Source organism: Numenius arquata, chromosome 8 (genome assembly GCF_964106895.1).
Source record: "Numenius arquata chromosome 8, bNumArq3.hap1.1, whole genome shotgun sequence".
NCBI classification, from domain to species: Eukaryota; Metazoa; Chordata; class Aves; order Charadriiformes; family Scolopacidae; genus Numenius; species Numenius arquata.
In genome coordinates, this window is record NC_133583.1 from 15,272,775 (window position 1) to 15,292,974 (window position 20,200).

Sequence of the window (20,200 nt, forward strand, 5' to 3'; positions counted from 1 at the left end):
TATAGCGTATATGGAGACACTACCCCTATCCTGCTGCCATACACGCTTGCTACAGACATTTCTGAAGCCTCTTATTCCCAAATCGACACACAAGTGTTCCATTTTGCAAATATCATGACTGCAGATGCAGCTCCCATCACAGTGCAGCCCTTCAGCACGGAGGATAATATAGTTGCATGTTTACACATTCTCTCTCACAGAGAAAACATTCAGCTGAATTCATTCAAGGGTCCACCCTACCTTTCGGCAGCACAGTTTTGCCATCAGAGGAAATCAGAGCCAAACCCATTTGAGTACTATAAGCTTTTAAAGAATACTTTAAGTGTGCAGAAGTAGTTTTTAAATAATTATTAGAAATTATTTTAAAGCATCCAACAGAGATCAGTAATTCCATCTACCTTTCCAAGACTAGATGAAATACATGTAGGCTATTTATGACAGATGTTTATTGTGTTTTCTACATCTCTCCAGTGACAGGGTTAAAGACCTGCCTAGGTAGCTAATGCAGAAATCAACTAGTCTAAGAGCTTTTCTTAGCATCTATCCTAAACCTTTGGTGAAAATCTCACCAGTTTATTCCATTAGGCAGAAGACTTGAGGACAATGGCTGAGTAACTGTCTGCAAAACAGGCAAAAGAAAGCTGTATTGTGGCATTCAGAGACCTCCACTCTCCTTCCAACAGATGGATTCCAAGATGAAGTTCTGTAGCTATTCTAATAGCAGCCTCAACTGAGTAATTGGTTATGTGGCAGGAGTCATGTAACCCTTGCTCTTATCTACTTAGTAATAATTGCAACCTAAATACTAAAGCTCATTCCTGCATCTGCAATTACTTTCATGTCCAGAGAAAATTAAGCATCTCAGTCTTAATCTAAACCTAGCAGACATCGAAAACAATTAATTACTGTCTGTTTTTTTTTTTTCAACTGCTAAGTGCTCCATCTTATGATTGGGCTCTCTTCATTCTTCTCTGTCCTGAACTAAATAAACCAAGCTGTTTCAAATTTTCCTGTAAGGCCACATTCTCCAAACTTTTATTTTCCTGCATTCTCTGGAACTTTTTCAGTTCCTCTACATTTTGTTTAAAATGTGGTACCCTAGATTGTGCATATTACTTCAGCTGAGACATCATCAGCACAGAATTTTTAGAGTATTTATATTCAGGCTCTTTAAATCTGATCTCTTGATGATGTATCTCAGAAGCAAGTTTGCTTTTTTCCTTTTAAATAATCAGGAGAGCTTAATTAATAATCTATTTTCAGAGCTCAGTCATTTGAGTGTGTATATCTACACTTTTATCCTTTTATTGCAATAAAATTTTACAAAGCAAAACAGTTTTTCAGACAGAGAAGACTGATCTAATACAAGATCTTATTGCTCACGGGCCAAAAAATGAGTTCAGAGCCACACCAAATCAGTGCTGTTCTGCAGTGACAACCTAAAATAACCACACTTGCAGTCAAACTGCAGATCCTAAGATGAAAGCTAATAAACCTCTGACCTCCAGAGAGATTTCACCCACAGTGTTTCTAGTAGGCTCAGATACAGCCACACAGCTTCCATCACAAAGATGTTGACACTTCTGATAACTTCAAGTAAAGGAAAAACAAGAACTGACTTGATATTTCCTAGTCAAGAATAAACAGAACATCTTCCTAGTCCTTAAAAAACAGTCCTATCAAAAACCTTTCAGGCTTTCCTTACCATAAGATGGTTTAAAAAAAAAAAAAAAAACTAAGAATGAGGAAAAAAGTAGGAAGAGGCAATGAAGGGCACAACAACATTTAAAGGATTCCTTTCCAAGTCACATTTAAGACACTTTGGGGATTTTTCAGGCACACATAAGGCTGTAAATTGATATGAAGACCTGCCAGAAAGTAAAGTATATCATATTTCCATTAGTTCACTCTGCGATGGGAGTAGAACAAGCCAATCCATGCAAAATCTGATTTATACTTTCTAACTTGCTGTTTGCTAAAGAAAGAAAAAAAAAAAAGGAAAAAAGAAAAAAACCCCAACAAAAATCCCAGAGAAATTTTTCATTTAAGGTTTATAAGACTATATGTAATATTTAAAAACGTGTTTTCAATTAACAAATTCGAGTTCTTTATGATGATAAGCTAATAGCAGACATTCAACAGAGAAAAGTATTGATTCAGTTGCTTAAATTAATAAACACAAAATTATTTATTTTCCAGTAGTGGAAACAGAATATTTGACTACAGAAAAACAGAGATAAAGGGCACAATTTATTGTCCATACCAATTATTGACAACAACAACTGGAAGACTGGATATAGGGATTCCCCACAGAACTGCCCTTAATTTGCAAAGCTTAGCAATGGACATCTGCCGCTGAAATAAGTTGTCTGCACAGATTTATTTTTCAGATAAAGGTTCCTGAGAAAGCTTTGTTATTTTTCCAGCAACCTCGTGAGAGGTATTATAGTGAGCACAGTATTTTTTTCTAGTCTCTGTGAAAAACACTCTTCCCCCCAAAGTCAACAAAATATCAGGACACGCTACTCTGCAAGGTATTTACAAAGGCAGAGAAAATGCACATATTGTTGTATCTGTGTCTTTCAGATAGAGGCTCACCATACTACTTTGTTTTATCTGAAAAAGAAGCTTTCTAAAATTTCAATTTAGAACAGAGATTAAAAACATTATGCCAATGTTCTTTACAGAAAATGTTCTTAGTATTTATATTGAAAGAAACAAAGTTTAAACTGAAACATACTTGCATGACATATGTGTCTTTCCATCCAGAGCTTGCAAAAAGTCAAACAAAATTCAGCTTCATTATTGCCTAGTAATACAATGTCCAAATAATATCAGGATCCCTCCTCTTGAATATCAAAGTAGAACATTTAGTGACATTATACATAGCTTATCTATCATTAACAAAAAAATACCAACTGTTGCCTACTAATAACCATCTATCTTTGCTGGTCAGAACACAAAGACACACAAGCTTTAGTTAAGCATCCAGAAAGTATGCCTACTTTTACAACTTTGATCTTTGAACTTGGCTGAGAGTGGCATAGCAATAATAATCATATGATAGCCTTGGTACTTCCTGGGTTTATATTACCTGAAATGTGACTGTATGCTCCCCAGATGAGACAGGCAGCAACATCAATCATGTGGATGTGGCAGCTAAGCCACAACAGGGGAGACGGAGTAGGAATTAGAAATCCATAATAAACAAACCAACTACTACGTACTTCATAACAATCTCCAATAAAAGCTGTGGTTGCTCTCTCTCACTGATTACAGAGGGATCCCCCAACGTTTTAGGGCTATGTACACTATACACTGAACTTTTTGCATAAGGCTGCCATCCTCATTTCAGGATACAACACACATGATAAAACACTGTTAATATTTGGAAATACAGTCTACTGGGGGGGGAATAAACTAGTTAATCCGCAGTACTTAAACTGGTATTAATGTATTCATATACTACGTAATTGCAGCTTCCTACTTGCACAGCATTATTTGATTTTTTCAAAAGGATCTGACAGCTTACCTGCTGCCTGGCTCTGAAATCAGAGATTTATTTTGCTAGCAGCAGAATTATTCAGCAAAAAGCCTCTAGAATCTGACTGCTATTAGATCACAAGGATATACCTCATACCCAAACTACATAGTACTAGAAACCAACCAACCAAACAAAAAAATCCCAACAGTAAAGTGCTGTTGAAGAAAACAGCAGAAAGAAGCAAAGAGCAGAATGCTCTATGCAATCTACTACATATGCTAATACTATACACGTTGGGATACTGTTCTAATTTAACCACTGGATTCTCTGAGAACAAGTGCTGAGGAAAGCCCAAGAATTAGATAAATAGGGGTTAAATTCTGGAGCAAAGAACTATCTTTAAAAGCCCTGTTATTTGATTATTTCACACACTAATTCTATATGGTAAAATGAATTGAGAACAAATACAAATGATTACAAATGTGTGAATGATTGGGAATATGCCATCTAACTTCAGATTCCCTGGTTGGTCAATGGAGAGAGGCAGGACTGTACCACATGCTCTGAAGCATCCTGTGGAGGAGGTTACCCCTCTCCACACATTACCTACAAACCATGTTTCCCAAGTCATGGCTCCTAACCTTAGTCTGTGAGTTGTTTAATGTTAGAATGTGTAAAAATACACACTTCAATTTTCCTGAAACAGAAAACATTAGTCTATATTCTAATACTAGATTTATGAATACAAAGATAATCTTCAAAATGAACAAGAAACTCTGGAAAAACATAAACTAGTGGTTTTCCACCAAAGCATGAAAAGCATTTTGAGGGATTTACTAAATGCTACTGCTGAATATAATCTTATGTGGCTTATAATGTGGAGTCAAGATTAAGTAAATCACTGTCTTGCCTGACAAGGAAAACATCTATTTTAGAACACTTCAAAAATTTGGTTGGTATGTCATTATGATGACATATTCATTTTCCCTTAGGCCTTCATACTAAAATGCAATTTTATAGATGGTACCATAAATTTTAAGGACTGTGTATGACAGTGACATTTGCTTGAATGTTTTTAATAATATAGTAATACCAAAGTAATACATGTGATAAAAAAGGAAAAAAAAAAAAAGTATAAGCAGTACAGAGCATATGTATCTACTCTGTGTGCTATGGTAACAATAGCAGATTTAACTATTTGTGAAACATTTACTATATCTGCTACTCTTAGAAATACCACTAGTTCAAGCTATTTTTGATTAAATTATTGGGAGTCATTTTTTCAAAGCATGTTCTGGGATCTCGTTCAAAGAGAGATGTGCTTGCAATCTCCATTTGAATTCACTCCAAAAAATCCTGAATGAAGTGTTGAGGTCACGTATATACATTAATATATATTAACACACACCAAAAAAAAAGGAAAAACGGGGATGAAGAATAAAATTTTTGTATTATAAGGGAATTTATTTTCACATACAATGTGCACATTTTCCTCCAAGAAATTATGAAAGATTCTTCCTTATTTAGAGCCTATATCACCAGAAGTATTGGTTCCTGGAAAACTGATACGTTCACAAATTTTCCTTTCAAATTGCTGTTTTGTAGAGGCTGATTCAAACAGGAAGATTAAAAAACTAAAGTGTGACCAGCCTCAATAAGACAGATTTGTATTTTAAAAGTAATACGAGATTTTTGACCTTTCCTGTTTTCAAGGCACAGTTTGAAATATCTTAAACAGCAGGATCATCAGGGTCACTTTACTCTGGCCAGAATAGAATCATTCAAAATTGCATGATTAATGAAATCTTTACCATATCTTCCTTAGCTTATGGATGAGAAACAAAAAGGAGAACCTAAATCTTCAGATCTTCAAAATCTTCAAATTCAAAGTAACTGAGGGCTTTTAGCATTTGACTAGGAATATTTAACATGGAATAACTGAATTTATTATTATACTAATGTTTGTTCTTAAAATTACATAAAAAGGAGAACTATGAATTTGATAGATGAGGACACCTGTAAAAAATCTCTCTCTAACAAGGGTTTGGCAAAAAAAGCCTTGAACTTGTATATGGGCTGGTTATAAGAATAAAGGATCAGCTTTGAAAAGTTAAATACTAGAAGGGGAAAAGATCCTGGCTTTACTTGGGACAATTTGTTTGCCCTTATAAGCATAATATTCCTTGTTTGCATAATAAGGATTTTTGGTAAAAGCATTTGAAATCAAACTGCCAATGAATAGAAAAGGATTATGCTGCTTTTTCTTCAGAATCGGTATCACCTACAAAGAATCAGTATCACCTCCTATCACAGACTACAAAAGCCTGCTTATTATATTTTAAATATATATATTAGTGTATATTTAAATATAAATAATATATACATAAACTAACACACATGGCCTACAGTTTTAGCAGAAATCAATAGTACTATTTTAAAAGGTGGGGGTTTTTATTCTGCTAAGCCATATGGACATGTTTCTTTCTAAGAAATCTCTTATGTGAGAAATTATTTCTATTAGTCTCACAGCATTACTGTGTGGCAGAGAACAGGGAGTAACCTAACATTTATAATGCCCTTGTGTTATGGCACCATCTACTATGGAATTAAATGCACCTGCCATGCATTTAAGGACGGATTCCCTAGAACCTTCTGTGCCACATACCTATATAAAGACATGACACTATATAAAGATATGAATCATGGCTGGTAGAAAGTATATCCCATTTTCTTTTCAGCTTTTACTGCTTGGCAGTAGAAGATAATGGCTGTGAGAAAAATTTGGCCATACTTAATCATTCTGAAATTAACAGTAAATCTACTCTCTGAAACGGACTACATACAAAGTATAACTCTTATTCAACATGTCATGAATGACAGAATCTGACCCTTATGGGTCTAGTATTCTCACAAGAGCTATATACTTTTTGGTAACCTTTGCCGCAGAAGATTCTGAGAGTGGCTGATCTTCAGGCCACCTGTATGAGAAATGTTTAATGCACAGAACAAAAACAAACACCAATCAAGCAGCTTGCAATTGTGAAGGAAAAGAGGGTTCCCTCTGTGCTGATTTATCTCTTCTGTTCAAACGGGAATTGCTGCAATCTTTTTTTTTTTTTATGTAGCTTCAGCAGAAAATGAGTCAGAGTAGAGAAAATGAGTCAGAAAATGAGTCAGAGTCAGAGCTATGGCAACGCTTGAATGTACATCCCAGGCAATCACTTTTCTTTGACAGAAAATGACTGTAGAGATGCCTGTACACAAGAACAACATGGATTTCTTTTCTTTCCAGATTTACACTGAATAAGAGAAATCTTCAGATTACTGGAGTACTTTCATTTCTCTCTAATTAAGCTACACTGAGCTTCTGTTAATCTGCTAGTCCAGTTAAGTTGACATAGAGCAATAAGGGCTAGCCTCTTTTCTGAAACTACAGGTCTGACTGTATTGGTAAATGCTTTTTAAAATGAACAAATATTATGCAATTTTGATTGAGAGATCACAGAAAAGCATGTGTGCAGGTAGGACTCATTTAGTGTTTTCTATGTCCTAATTTCAACTTTGATAAATAGGAAGTCCAATACAAAACTGATCGTATATAAAACACTTTGGTAGAAAATAAGTATAAAACCACGTTAGATATTCCTTACTCAGGTACCATAGAAACAAAATTTCTTTGCAATTCTACATTTTTATCAATAGGTGGCAATAGTAATAAAAAACACCTGTTTTTCCTATCTAGTTATTAGATCTAGTTATATCTAATAATTTTAAACCATTTTCTACTTCAACCTTTCCATCATGGAAAGAACATGCTAATGACATTAAAACTAGGTTTCAGAGTAGTACCTTCTTTTTATATGCTTATTTTTCAAATCTATGCTCTTTGGACCTTGGCAAGTGACAGCATAGCCATTTGTTAGAACAAAAACACTGTGATGTACAGACACTCAGTAATCTTATTAATCTTTAAGATGACTCATATTCAGATGGTATCATACTGCTGTTCTATGCCCTGCAATACTAGAAATGCAGGTCCATTTCACAGTCTTTCTGTGACAAATTTGCATACCTCTTTGCAATACAGACCTGGTTTCCAACCTCAACCATTAATGTGTATAACTAGTTTGCACAAAAACAGGCACAAAAGAATTAAGGAAAACTTGCACTTAATTTCAGAATTTTTAAGCAGCCTTGTATTAAACAAAACCAGACTATTTCTCCTCCTCTACTTCAAACTCTAAATTTCAAATGACTATGAGACTAAATACTGTGCCTGTGTGCTATTTAATCCTTCATTCTTCTGACTACGTGTCCAGAGCTTTTTACTAAGCCCTGCTATGGACTTTATTAATGAGGTTTGAAATTCCAGGTTCTGTTTGTTCTATGAAGAAAAGTTAAGAGATCTTGGCAATATTCATCAGACATTTTCTTCAGTGTTCTTTAATAAGTTTTTGCCCTAAAAAGATTATGTCAGTTCTGTTATCTTTAATTAAACATGCCAAGGGGCTCATTTTCATGCTTTCTGTGAACAGCTATTGACTCTTTCAACATAAAGGGCTTTTAAGGTCCCATATTGTACTGTAGCTTGTGAGCTAAAATGCATCTATAGGGAAGTACATATATGAAAGTTCATATACCCTCTCAACTCTCTCAAAATCTCGAGAGAGAAACATTTTTCATTTCTTAGAGGCTTACTCCATGATGACTTTTATTTGCTTGCTTCTGTCTCTATCTCTTGCCCAGAACCATCTCTTTAAAAATTTATTTTAAACAAAATCATGATGAAATCATCACCTTTCCCCAAAAGATAGGAAATAAAAAGAAACATGTATATAACATATACAAATCCTATGCTGTTTTTATCCAGATGCCCATATGTTCACTACTTCGAAGCAGAGGTTCAAATGAAGGACCTGAAATGAGTGGATTCATCATGCAATATCAAAAAATACAAGACTGTAATGCTAAATTCTATCAACAGTTAGTGTGAAATGTACTGCCTTTCACATCAGTATTGGAAGAGATACTTCAGTCTTAATTTTGCCTCATTTTTAATAGCTAGATTACTACCTAAATTCAGATATCCTATATTGACTGGCTTCATCTTGGTCACTGAAGGGAATACTGATCTTACATGAATCTCATGGAATTTGAAGACAAGGGTGATTCTACCATTTTAAAATCATGTTGAGAAGAATAAAAAAATAAAATTCCACCTCTTTTATTCTCCTTAACATTTTAATATGGACAGTTTGAAGAAACTTAACATTTCAAAGTAAACTTGATATAGGAGTCATGGCCATAGAGAACATTAAGACAAAGCAATTTTGAGCATAAATGTGTTAAAACCCCAAAAAAATATGCATTCAGTACTATTGTCCCTTTCTCTCCTACAAATAAAGTGAACTCTGTAAACACAGTAATAAATACAATGCTACTACACTTATACATTAAATACTTACTCTTCCACACCTTCTATAGAAATTTGCATTCATTTAAGTAAAAAAAAAAAAATAATCACAATCTCAATTGAAACAGGCAGCAGGGATTTTAAAAACAAATTACATGGGTTTTTGCCAATAAGTAAACATTCTGACAGTGAACTGGTATTAGTAGGTACAGATGGTGAAACAGCAGCAGCAACACTCAGGCTCTCCGTAGTAACCGTCTGGAGACCCATTGAATTTAGGATTTTCTGTCTATATTAAAGGGCTGAGTCTTCCCTACTCGCAACAAGCTTTAGTGTAGATTTGCATATCAAGTCTGTTATAACTGATGTTTTTCTAAAAGAACAGAATTTAAAAAAAAATTACAAAGAAAATAGAAGAGACTGCAGATTTTGTAGTAAGAGTTGTTCTTGTTCTTTTTTTGCCCTTGTGGGCAGGTCTAACTCAGGTTTCCATTTTATAACAATGTTCTAGTTTCTCTCTGCCAGTTTTTAAACTCTTGTAGTAATCTGTAATAAACAACATTCTGGCACAGCTTTATTTTCAGTCAAATCCCTCTAGGGAAGAGAGTGATTTTAGATGAAATGTGTGTCCCATCCTGCTGCTTTCTGTAATCCACTCAGACCAAATGGGTATGAGGAATACTTACTTCACACAAATTAAAATGAGATGTTTTCACCAAATTTGAGCTTCGATGTAGGTATTTGAAAATGTTACCCATAACCCTACTTTAGTCTCCCAAGTCTAACTAATAAAATTTCAAAGTTCTCTCATTTACCACTTATCCACTTTCTGCCTCCAAATCCATTTTGCTTAAAACAGAATATTATCAACCTTATAGTAAAATCTAAATATTCAACTAGATACTGGGTACTCTGTTGAAAGTATTCTGATGGAAAAAGTAGGACTGACAAGTTGGATTTATGATCTCTCACTTAAAGAGGACAAGAATAACACACATACTTTTTTATGTCTGAATGGCTGTAACTGACTGAAAGATACTTTCATGGAAAATGGTTTGTACAGATTCAGAAAGTCCTCCTCCCCTCTCAAAAAAACCCCTGAAAGCATGTAATGATACAAGAGGGAAGGGAGAAATTATCCAAAGCAAATTTTTAAAAAACGCTTCACACTGAAAAAATATCTAGCGTACAGTTTCTAAAGTTTACAGAAACGAAAGTAAAAAACCACTGATGTGCTTCAGAATGTAAATACACTGTTCATATCTTTCATGGCATTATGCATTTACAGTTATCATGGAAATCCTTTACAAGCTTTGGTATTAAAAAGCTTTGAAAACCCTGTCTTTATTTTAGTTAGAAAGTATGGGACCCAAGGAATTTTGAATGATGCCTATTAACTCTACATATTTTACAGATGATGGTGAACTGCATGATGAGCCTTTTGCTAACCCCAAATGATGGAGTATTCGAGAAATAACATATAAGCCTTCATTGTTGTACAGTGAAAACCCTTAGTTACATCTTCAGCAATTTGCAGATATCTGCATTGACATTAGTTTATAAATGTTCATTTATGCTTTAACAGGAGTGTGAAGTCATAATTAGGATTTCCTGTTATGTTATGGAAGAGTTCAGTAAGTTGTGAAGAATGTATTCACACAAACTGTAGTCAGAAGGGTGCTTTCCTATTGACCGTATAAAATCTATTATTATCACTGGAGATATTCTGCGTCAGAGGAAAGAGATTAGAGCTTTCCCAATTATCTGACACATTCTCTCAGGACTGTATTCACTGAATCTTACTGTATTTTAAATCATATTTTAAGTATGAGAAAAATAGGATGGTTCTTGCGGTGGTATGTGATAGGTACCTAATTTTCCCTGGATAAGAGTGCTCAGTTTCTGGCATAATAAAACATAAGACTTCTCTAAAATAATTCATGTTTCTAAGTCAGTAAGCATTGGGAACTAGAGAAAACTATGCAAAAAAGCACTTGAATGTCCAACAATATAAAAATTACTCTCATTTTTAAATCTGTATGCTTTATTTCTAATCTGTACTTTTCAAACTTCACCTTTTAGTCTTTAGGTACTGTTATACTATTTTCTGGTGGACTGTAGAACTTTTTTATTTAATGTATATGCTCAAATCATATCTCTGATAATCTAGAAAAAATGACCACTTTATATTATTTGTTATAGGACAGGATGCTCTAACCTGAAGACTGGGTGGAGCCTTTACACATAAGGTAGTCCTTTCCTATATTTCCTTTTCCTTAACACAATATATTCTGATTTATGATGGTATAGAATTGTGTCTACTAAAAATGCTTCACTGATAATGGTTATTTCCATTAAGTCAAACTCCAGACCTTTCAGAGAACTTGGATAGTCAGGTTCTTCAGGAGAGGACGCATTAAGTGTTCTTTACACTAAGTCATTCAATTATATCTTATAGGTGTAACTGCACCTCTCCATTCTCCTCTCAAATAATTATATTCCTACATTAAATTCCTTCTAACCTAAAAGCAAAAGTGAGGAACTCATACACCACGTTAAAAAACCATGAACAAAACAAATAAAATACAACAATTTTACCTGCAACAACTGGAGATTTTCTGTCATCCAAAAGTTGAATAGCAGTGCTGGCTGTCACTACATTGCTTTTGTTCGCTGTTTCTGCAGCATGAATATTAAAAGAAACACACAAACAAACAAAAAAACCCAACCAAATTAAATAACACATTGCAGAATGAGGAAATTGAGCTTTCCCTCCCTGGTTTGAAGTAACAGTCCATGTGGATTTAGATTTAGTGCTCAGAAAAATAAGCTAATAAGACAGCCAATATCATGTTCTATGTATGCACAGAACATACAGGCACTGGCATTTCAAAATTCCCCAGCATCCCAACAACAAGCTTAAAACACTGAAACGAATAATCATTTTTTGCCTTCTCTGCTAAAACTGGCAACAAAGGTGACAACCATTAGGACTTCTCATTAATGTAGACACTTGCTCTGTTGGGCTTAGTCTTGCTTAAAATACTAGGCTGTCAGATCAACCTGTGCAAATATTAAATGAAAACTGTTACACCACATCTTGGAGTTTCACTTGGAGCCCTCTACAAGATGTACCCAGTCAAAGAACCAGGAAATTAGCTGCAAATTTCAATGCATATTTTAGATTAACATTTGTGATTAGCTACAGATCCCACTCAGTACTGACATACTTTGAATCTATTCAGCATCATATATGGCTCAGCATTTAAGGAATGACAAAATTATAGACCTGTACTAAATGGGATTGAATAAACAAAGCTCCCAGGTATTTGCTCAGCAGCTCTTCTGTACCAGAGTGGAAAATGGTCAGCATTGAAAATGTTCTCCTTATCTTCAGCTGTCAGGAAGTCTCTTGAGAAAGAAGAGAGAAAGAAAATACTTGTAGTTTGTTGCATGGCACACAGTGGTTCCTAGCTTTGAAAGACAAGACAAGAAAAAACAAAACACAATCTTTTGGAAAAGAAAATGGTTTTGGATAATTTTTCTAGCACCATTTGTTCAACAAAAGGGTTAACTTTAGCCCCTAATAATTATTTGTGACACACTTGCAATTGCTTTTGTTGTGAAGGATGGAAAAGTAGTAAAAAAATAGTGCCTCTAAGTACCACAAAAAACATTCATACTGATGTGTACAAATAAAAATGCTTAGTCTAAAAAGCCTTTTTCTCTCAGCACAATGCAAGACCTGTGAACTGTACAAAGTGGAAAAGACACTGGAGATTTGGTAGTTTGCTGCCACTGGTTTTCATTCTCAAGTAATGAAAAAAGTTAATTTAACAGCCCACTTTCCAAATAATATGTAAGGGTTGGTAGTGGGCAACTACATACTTCAGTAATCTCAAGGAATGTTGACAGAGGAAAGTTTGTGTCAGTGAAAAGAGCAAGTATGGTCTCCAGATTATTATTTGAGTCCAACAGTAACAAATTGCAGTGCTATTGATCTCACCTGTCAGGCTACCGACACAACAATATTTTGTGGTCATATCAGTACCATATAATTTTATATTCAATAAACTTAGTTTATCATAAACATCAAATGCGGATTTTCTTTTACAGGCATAATGCATATAGATTTGCCTGACAGTATCAAACTGTCTGAAAAAAGCCGTTAATTGTGGGACCTTATTTTATAGCTCTCCATTTTAAGAAACCTGTACCTCTACTAGATTACATCTTCTCCAAGCAAAAGAGTAAATTTTTGAATGATGAGATGTCCTGATAACTCTTTCACCCAGTCCACTTCTGTCACTTGGCTTTATTTCAACGCCAAAATTTTCCACAATGATGCAAAATCCCTGAAAAAGCTTACAGATTTTTGTTTTCAGATGGGATAGTAAAAGAAAAATCATCTGCAGATGTAGCATATTGATAATTGTGCTCTGGAGAATAAAGATGTGAGGCTAACTCCAAGGAAGTGGAGGGAAAGTGAATGTATGTACTACAGGTGTAAAATAGCTCATTGCTACAAATGTTCTTGTTGAAGAAAGAATCTAAGAGAACCTATAAAATCTTTCTAACTTGTTTTATGTATTTCAGTGTGCCAGCATAAAAGCCTGGAAGAAACAGTAGATGGGGTTCCTAAAAATATGGGGTTTTCTTCTTTTCTTACATGGTTCCCAAGCATAGCTTTGTTACTTACTGATTAGTAAGCTGTTCTGGACCCACAAACAGGTTGATCCGAGATAGTCCAGTCCGTGTTCCAAGGAAGGCAACTTCCACTCCCTTGTCAGAGTTTCTGAAATAGAGCAGAACACAAGCAAAGATAACGTTTCCAGACAGTAAACAGATAAAGCTCTATTACTGGTCACAGAAAGTACAAGTGTTCACATTTTAGCAAAAGATTATTTTAAGTATAGTTCCCTTAATTTTTTATCTTTTTAAACACTGATTTTTAAGATTAAATTCATGTGGATTTTGGAAAACTATTTAGACCAAGAGCCACTAAAAGTCAAAGACAGTAAATTTTATAGGATGTGTGGTGAAGGATTATATGGAAGCCATAGAATAAAAAGGTGTGGCATAGATATATAACATCTATTTAATAACCACCAGCATCCAGTGATTCAAAATGGGCAAGAATTCCAGATCTTGCTCCCAGTCCATTCAACACTTTTGTAATACATCTATGCTTTAAGTCACAGGCGTGACTGCTGCTCAAGCAAGCAAACTAAGCTAGATTTAAAACAGCAAGCTCAAATGTAGCTGCCACCAGAACAGGCTTAAGCCTCTAGACCCTAGGAAAAAAATGTGGTGGGCGGTTCAGGCTAAACTCTGTTGCTGCATTGTTATCAGTACCAAGTCAGCTGCTTTTAAACTAGTTCTCGTATGGCTACAAGAACTTCAGTCATATTACCACAAAACTAGGGACCATAGTCTTAGCCATCTTACTGTCTCATACTTCATTCTTCAATAAATGGCCCATCTTATTAGTGTAAGTCAGGATATGAAAGGGGATCAAGTTTCCTGCTAGCATCTCTCCGCAGCTGTCCTCCTCGTGTTTACTGGATCTGTTATTTAATTGTGTAGGAGGATTCCAAGAAACCTTATCCCTCTATATAAATTCATCAATGTCTACAGTATATTATCATACAACAATTTCTCATCTTTATCTTCTAAGAGAAGACTGGATAATTCTTACTTAGGTGAATCAGATCTTATCATACTGATTTTACTCATTCAGTATGAGTATGTGCTTTACAGCAATATATTTTTTCATTCAACTTTTTAAAAATGGTTCAAATTTATAAAATTCTCCAGAATTGTCCTTCAACCACAGAATTTCATGCAACCTGCTGATCTTAACACCTATTTTCACTTATATATATATAAATGTTTCTTAAGATCTTAGTACATCATAACATAAATGAATTAAGTAAAACATATAAACTCTGAAAAGGACCAGTAATCTCCTAATTATCTGTCTATAACAGGAACCTAGATCCCAGTTAGTTTGGGAAAACAAACAAACAAACAAAAAAAATTACATAAATTATTTATTTTATCAGTGCAATTTTTACTATATATAATTTGTTCTGAGACAAATTACCAATTCCATCAACAGTTTTGGCAAATTTTGCATTAAATTTCTCAAGGACTGTAAACTGTTTGTTAGAAATACTCAGAATTGTAAGGTGTAGTTAGTATACAATTTCATTAGTATACAAATTAATTTTATTGTGAAAACTGGGTAACCTTAAAGCTAATCATCATGATGCACACTGCAACATAAACACTTAATACTGAACTCAGAATTGGTGCTATTTAGGATCAAATCGTTAATATAATATTTTCATGCATATCAGGATTTGTTAGGTATTCTACCAGTTCACCAACGTAACTATTAAAAATTCACCCATGACTGACACAAAGTTTGCTTACTCTGATTTATTTAATGCTAGACTGGTCCAATAAGCTTCAATTGGTGCACTCACGACTGCATCAAACAGAACTTCCTGGATCAACTCTTTATCACCTATTACAATATATTAAAATCAGTAAACGCATGTTCATATAGAGATAATTTTTTTTTGTTAGATGACTACACAAATTTTTAACACTGTGCTATATTTTATCTGTGATATGCATTCAAACCTTTTGCACTATTAAGCATTTACTACGTAATATTACATGGTATTTTACCACAATGCAGTTTTTCATATATCATTTCATTGCACTAACAAATTTAGATTAAAAACCAAAAAAATTATTCTCAACTTCATGTAATACATTCATGTGCATACTATGTAATGCTCACATTTGCACATGATGTAAGGTTAAAACAATTAGGTTTACAAACAGTCACAAAAGCTCTACATTTCTGCAAATAGACAAAATATGCAGTTATCCATCTGAACTCTCTTTTGTTCTGCTTTGCAGTTCAGAAACACTAATTGCATACACATTTTCCCTAAAATACTCATGAAATATCTGGCATATTTTTTAGAAGCATGATCCAAGGATTGATTCAGACCAATCCTGTTAAACTTATAAAACCAGATTGAGAGATAATATTGCATAATATAGCTACACCATCTGAACAGAAACTTAAATGTTTGGTTCAGGCATATTGTTTACTGTAAAAGTCAGAAATTTGTATTGTCAATATCTTCATTGATACCCTGGAAAAAGCTCAAAACCAAATGAAATTCCAAAGTGACATCAGCCAAGCAATCCAATTTCAATTTATCACTGGTTAATCCAACAGTTTACAACAGTTTTTAGCTGGGGTAAAGCCTACTGCATGCACATATAACAAAATACTTGCATTGGAGCAATGGCTCTTTTCCTGTGAGGTAGCGTTTAATTGCTTCTAACTGAGTCATTTGACGGTGTTCAGGATGTAAGTCAGTATTGCAATAGGACCTGTGAACATTTTGTCAAAACATTAAAATGTTAATATGGATAAACATGATCTCTCTTTGTCTTTGAATATAAAGAATCAGGCTCAGCCAGCACAAACAATATGAAACCAAGAAAGGTAACAGACACCAATTTCATGCTTTGTTTAAGGCTTACCATTCATCTGCTAAAGATACATCAGGGTGTTCTAAATCATGTAAACCTGTAACAGGAATAATAATGGGTTAGTTAGGGAGCAGTCTGGGTAACAGATGGTTATTTACATACACTCCATAACATAAACCCTTCCTTCTTGGAAAGTGCATTATTACCACAATGCAATAAATCACAGTAAACTATGTTCAAATACACTTTAGGGTCTAACAAACTGGCAAAAGCCAACTAAATCAGATCTAAATCTGAAAGGGTAGGAAAAACTTTTTTTTTTTTTTTGTGCTGATATGTTTATCATATAAATTACTCAGATGATATATTTGAAGTCTAGAAGAAAACTTGAGCAAAGAGAAAGACACAGTGGTAAAAGACTCCTATTTTTACTCCCTTGTTCTATGTGGCTAGTAAAGTTATTTATGCTAAAATACATACTTCTCATTTCATGAGAGTTGTTCGCTTCCTCCCTTTAAAAAAAGTATCTTTAAAAAACCTAATTCCCTCAAAACCTAAGCACATAGCCCATGAACACAAACAGCAATTTATGGGATCATTCAGAATAGGTTTATTGTGCTAACAGGTCACGCAAATGCTTGTAAATAAGAACTGTATCATTAGTTATATAGCACAATAAAAATGTACTTTGGCAATTTTAAAAACTCTTAAAACATTTATCAATAGACAATAAGCAAACAGAGTTCAGAAGGCAAGGTCTGGGTTTAAAGCCCCTGAGTACATAATAAACAATGACAGAGCTACAGTGATTAAGGAGAGCAAGGAAGTCAAAACAAGAACTATAATTAGAGTCCTTGGGGAGGACAGTGAGGTGTCAGTGACAGAGAATCAGTGAAGATAAGAGTGGGAGAAAAGGAACAGTTAGTTATGGTTATGTTAGCGTTTCTGGTGGTGCATCTGGGAGGAAATATCAGACAGACTGGCTGAGATGTATGGCTGGATTAAAAAAAATAGGCAAGAGGTACATTGGGAACAGTTTGGAGAGTAAGCAGCTCCAAGTCTCCTGCTGTGCTCTTTCTATCTAGACATGTATTTGCTGTGCAAGTGACTCAAACTTTAAAGCAATTCATTTTATCTCTCTCCTGGGAACAGGAACATATTCATGTCCCAAAATACAGCTAAGGAACAAAGACCTGAAGAAATTAACTATCTTGTTTAACATCATTGACAAAACAAGAAGCAGAATTGGAAATGGAGACTTAAGCATAAAATCAAAAAGCATTCCTCTATTGAAACATTTTTTGCTCAGCAACTGCTAAAACTTTTCAACCCACTCTTCGCTTTTATGAAATGCCTCTGCTCTTTCTTCATCTTCAGGAACTTTGGTTTTAAACTTGTTGCCAAACAACTTTATCACCAATCACAGTTGACTCCTCCACTCATTTTAAATGTGGACTTATCAAAAAGTAACACCATAAAGAGAGTTCCTCCCCGAGTTTCTTCTACTGTTACTATAAAAATGCAAAATGTAAAATCCCTGTAAACAATGACCAAAGTAGTTATAGCTCTGACAAGGCTTCACAATGTGTCTGTGAAGTCACATTGCATCACAAAATAGTCTGTGAACAAAAAAGCCATAGCCATTACAGTGCTCTCAGTGGTTACTTCATTCAGAAAACAACACAAAAAATAAACATGGGACCCTGAGTGATTCTCTGAAGCACTGAGAGAGGAAGACGGAAAACGATGCCCATCTAAAGAAGATTCACGGTATGACTGTGCTTAATATAAATGAAGGAAAAAATCCTATGAAGTAAAAGATCTTTAAAGAAAAAAAAATGGAAAAAAAAAATAATTTAATTCCCTTACGGAATCTGCAGACAAACACAAAAGCTTTAGGTCTACCAAATCAACAATAAAACTACTGTGTAAGCAACATGAGAAGGTAGGTATCTTACCTTCTTCTACAGTTACATTCCCTCTGAAGAAATATTTTCCATGTCCTCTAGAGAGAGCCACACCTAAACTGTGCAGAGAAATAAAGCAGACCTTGAAATCTGTGAGACAAACAATAACAGACATTCAGAGCTATTTTAATTTCTAACATTTCCAGCTAGTGTACTATGATTAACTTTAAAACTGTTTATTTCCAAACCCTCACTGGTCATATTTATTGTTCAACTAGCTGCTTCAATGTTGTTTCAGTTCTGGTGTTTCTGCAAGAATCGGCTGTATTTATGTGTGCTTAGAGGTGCAGTAAAGCGTTATTCTCTGGCAAACTAATAAACGAGCCCCTCTAAGCTCACTGCTTCACCCAGCATGAGATTTCTTCAGCTGAGTCTTGAACATGCCCATGGTCTTACAATGAAGGAGACAGGTTTTTTTTTTTTGTAAATCAGACTAAGCTGTTGAGAAACTACATAGTGTGTGAATCAATGGAGCTACTGAGAGGAAAGGAATTTCATATGTGACAACAGCATCATGACTCCTCTTGGACTAAGTTTTCTGTGATTCATATTTTTAGCTAGTTTAACAGTTATGTACCCAGTTTAGGTTTGGATTTTAGTCTACCATTTAAACTATTCAAGTTGAATGAACTGGTTAGGGGATCCCATGTCTCTTCCTATTCAACACATACCCAGAATACCTTCTAGCATTCATTCATTCAAGGGGATTATTTCAGGCTAGGAACCTGCCAGTAATCAGTAAGACCGAAAATGTGTGGGCTGATACTTTAGGTACACGTAGAGGCGTCAACTCCAAAAGCACCCATGCTGCAATCAACAGCTCAATCAGGAAACAGGCTGAACATCTTTGACACTAGAGTGTATATTTTAATAAATGTTGCCCCTCAGTCTTCCTGAATCTGTACTCTTACCCATCAAACCCAAATACAGACCATGTTGAAAAACGGAGGACAGTCTTCCTACTATATTTCTGTCCTAGGAATCAGAACTCGCACTGCATGCATATATGTAGCCCCATATCTGTTTACTAAATAGGATAAGAATGACAGCATCACAGAAAAACAAACAAAAACCAAAAACCCCACACAAAAAGCCAAACAACAAACAACAAAAAAGTCCACAAAATTTTTAAAAAAACCCACCAAACCAGAAAACCCACTGAGTTTTACCACCTATGTCTGAATTTTAACAAGAATAAACACATGCATTAGAGATTAGAGAAATGTGCCTATATTTTCTCTATGTGGAAATGTAGCTGAAGTTCTGTGAAACAGTTCCATTGAAGAAAATTTCAGTTGAGTATTGCAACTATCAGACTCCTGGTTTAAGCATAACGTACAGTTAGTATTCTTTCATTAATGGATTATTTCGAATTCAAATATGAGCATTTTTAAAGTGACTTCCTGTCTGTCTTGTCTTGTCTTTTTTTCTTTTTCCTCCTAAGACGCACGCCAAAATAACATGGCTGACTTACTTGGTTTTAGTTATACAAATACACTGAAGGTAGTTCAGAGAAACAAAATATCCAAACCTCAAATTGGAAGTGAAATACTATCTCATTTTACATTACATTTTTGTTGTGGAAAAAAATCAAAATGGGGCTCAATATGTAGTTACTTAAATGGATTATAGTATTTATAGCTCTCCAAGTACTTGCGAAAGCCTTTCGTTCAATGTAAACCTCAACTGAATATTTTTTTAATGAAACGTAAGCCATGTCAAACACTGTGAATTTGCCTGTGTGAGCTTGCACAAACTTTCCATCCCTGGAAAAGCTGAAAGGAATGCTGGTAGGCTCCTTTTCCTCGTTAT

General features: G+C 34.6%; 1 protein-coding gene across 1 annotated transcript in view; it reads right to left on the reverse strand.

Moving 5' to 3' along the window:
* The window catches only part of CACNA2D3 (calcium voltage-gated channel auxiliary subunit alpha2delta 3), a 456,710-nt gene that overhangs the window by 74,596 nt on the left and 361,914 nt on the right, over positions 1-20,200 (reverse strand). The window contains exons 21-27 of the mRNA XM_074151549.1: positions 18,380-18,447; positions 16,473-16,518; positions 16,222-16,319; positions 15,336-15,429; positions 13,597-13,692; positions 12,187-12,308; positions 11,496-11,576 (exon numbers count right to left, since the gene is read on the reverse strand). Coding sequence (XP_074007650.1) covers positions 11,496-11,576; positions 12,187-12,308; positions 13,597-13,692; positions 15,336-15,429; positions 16,222-16,319; positions 16,473-16,518; positions 18,380-18,447 — 605 coding nt within the window. The remainder of the gene's footprint in view (positions 1-11,495; positions 11,577-12,186; positions 12,309-13,596; positions 13,693-15,335; positions 15,430-16,221; positions 16,320-16,472; positions 16,519-18,379; positions 18,448-20,200) is intronic.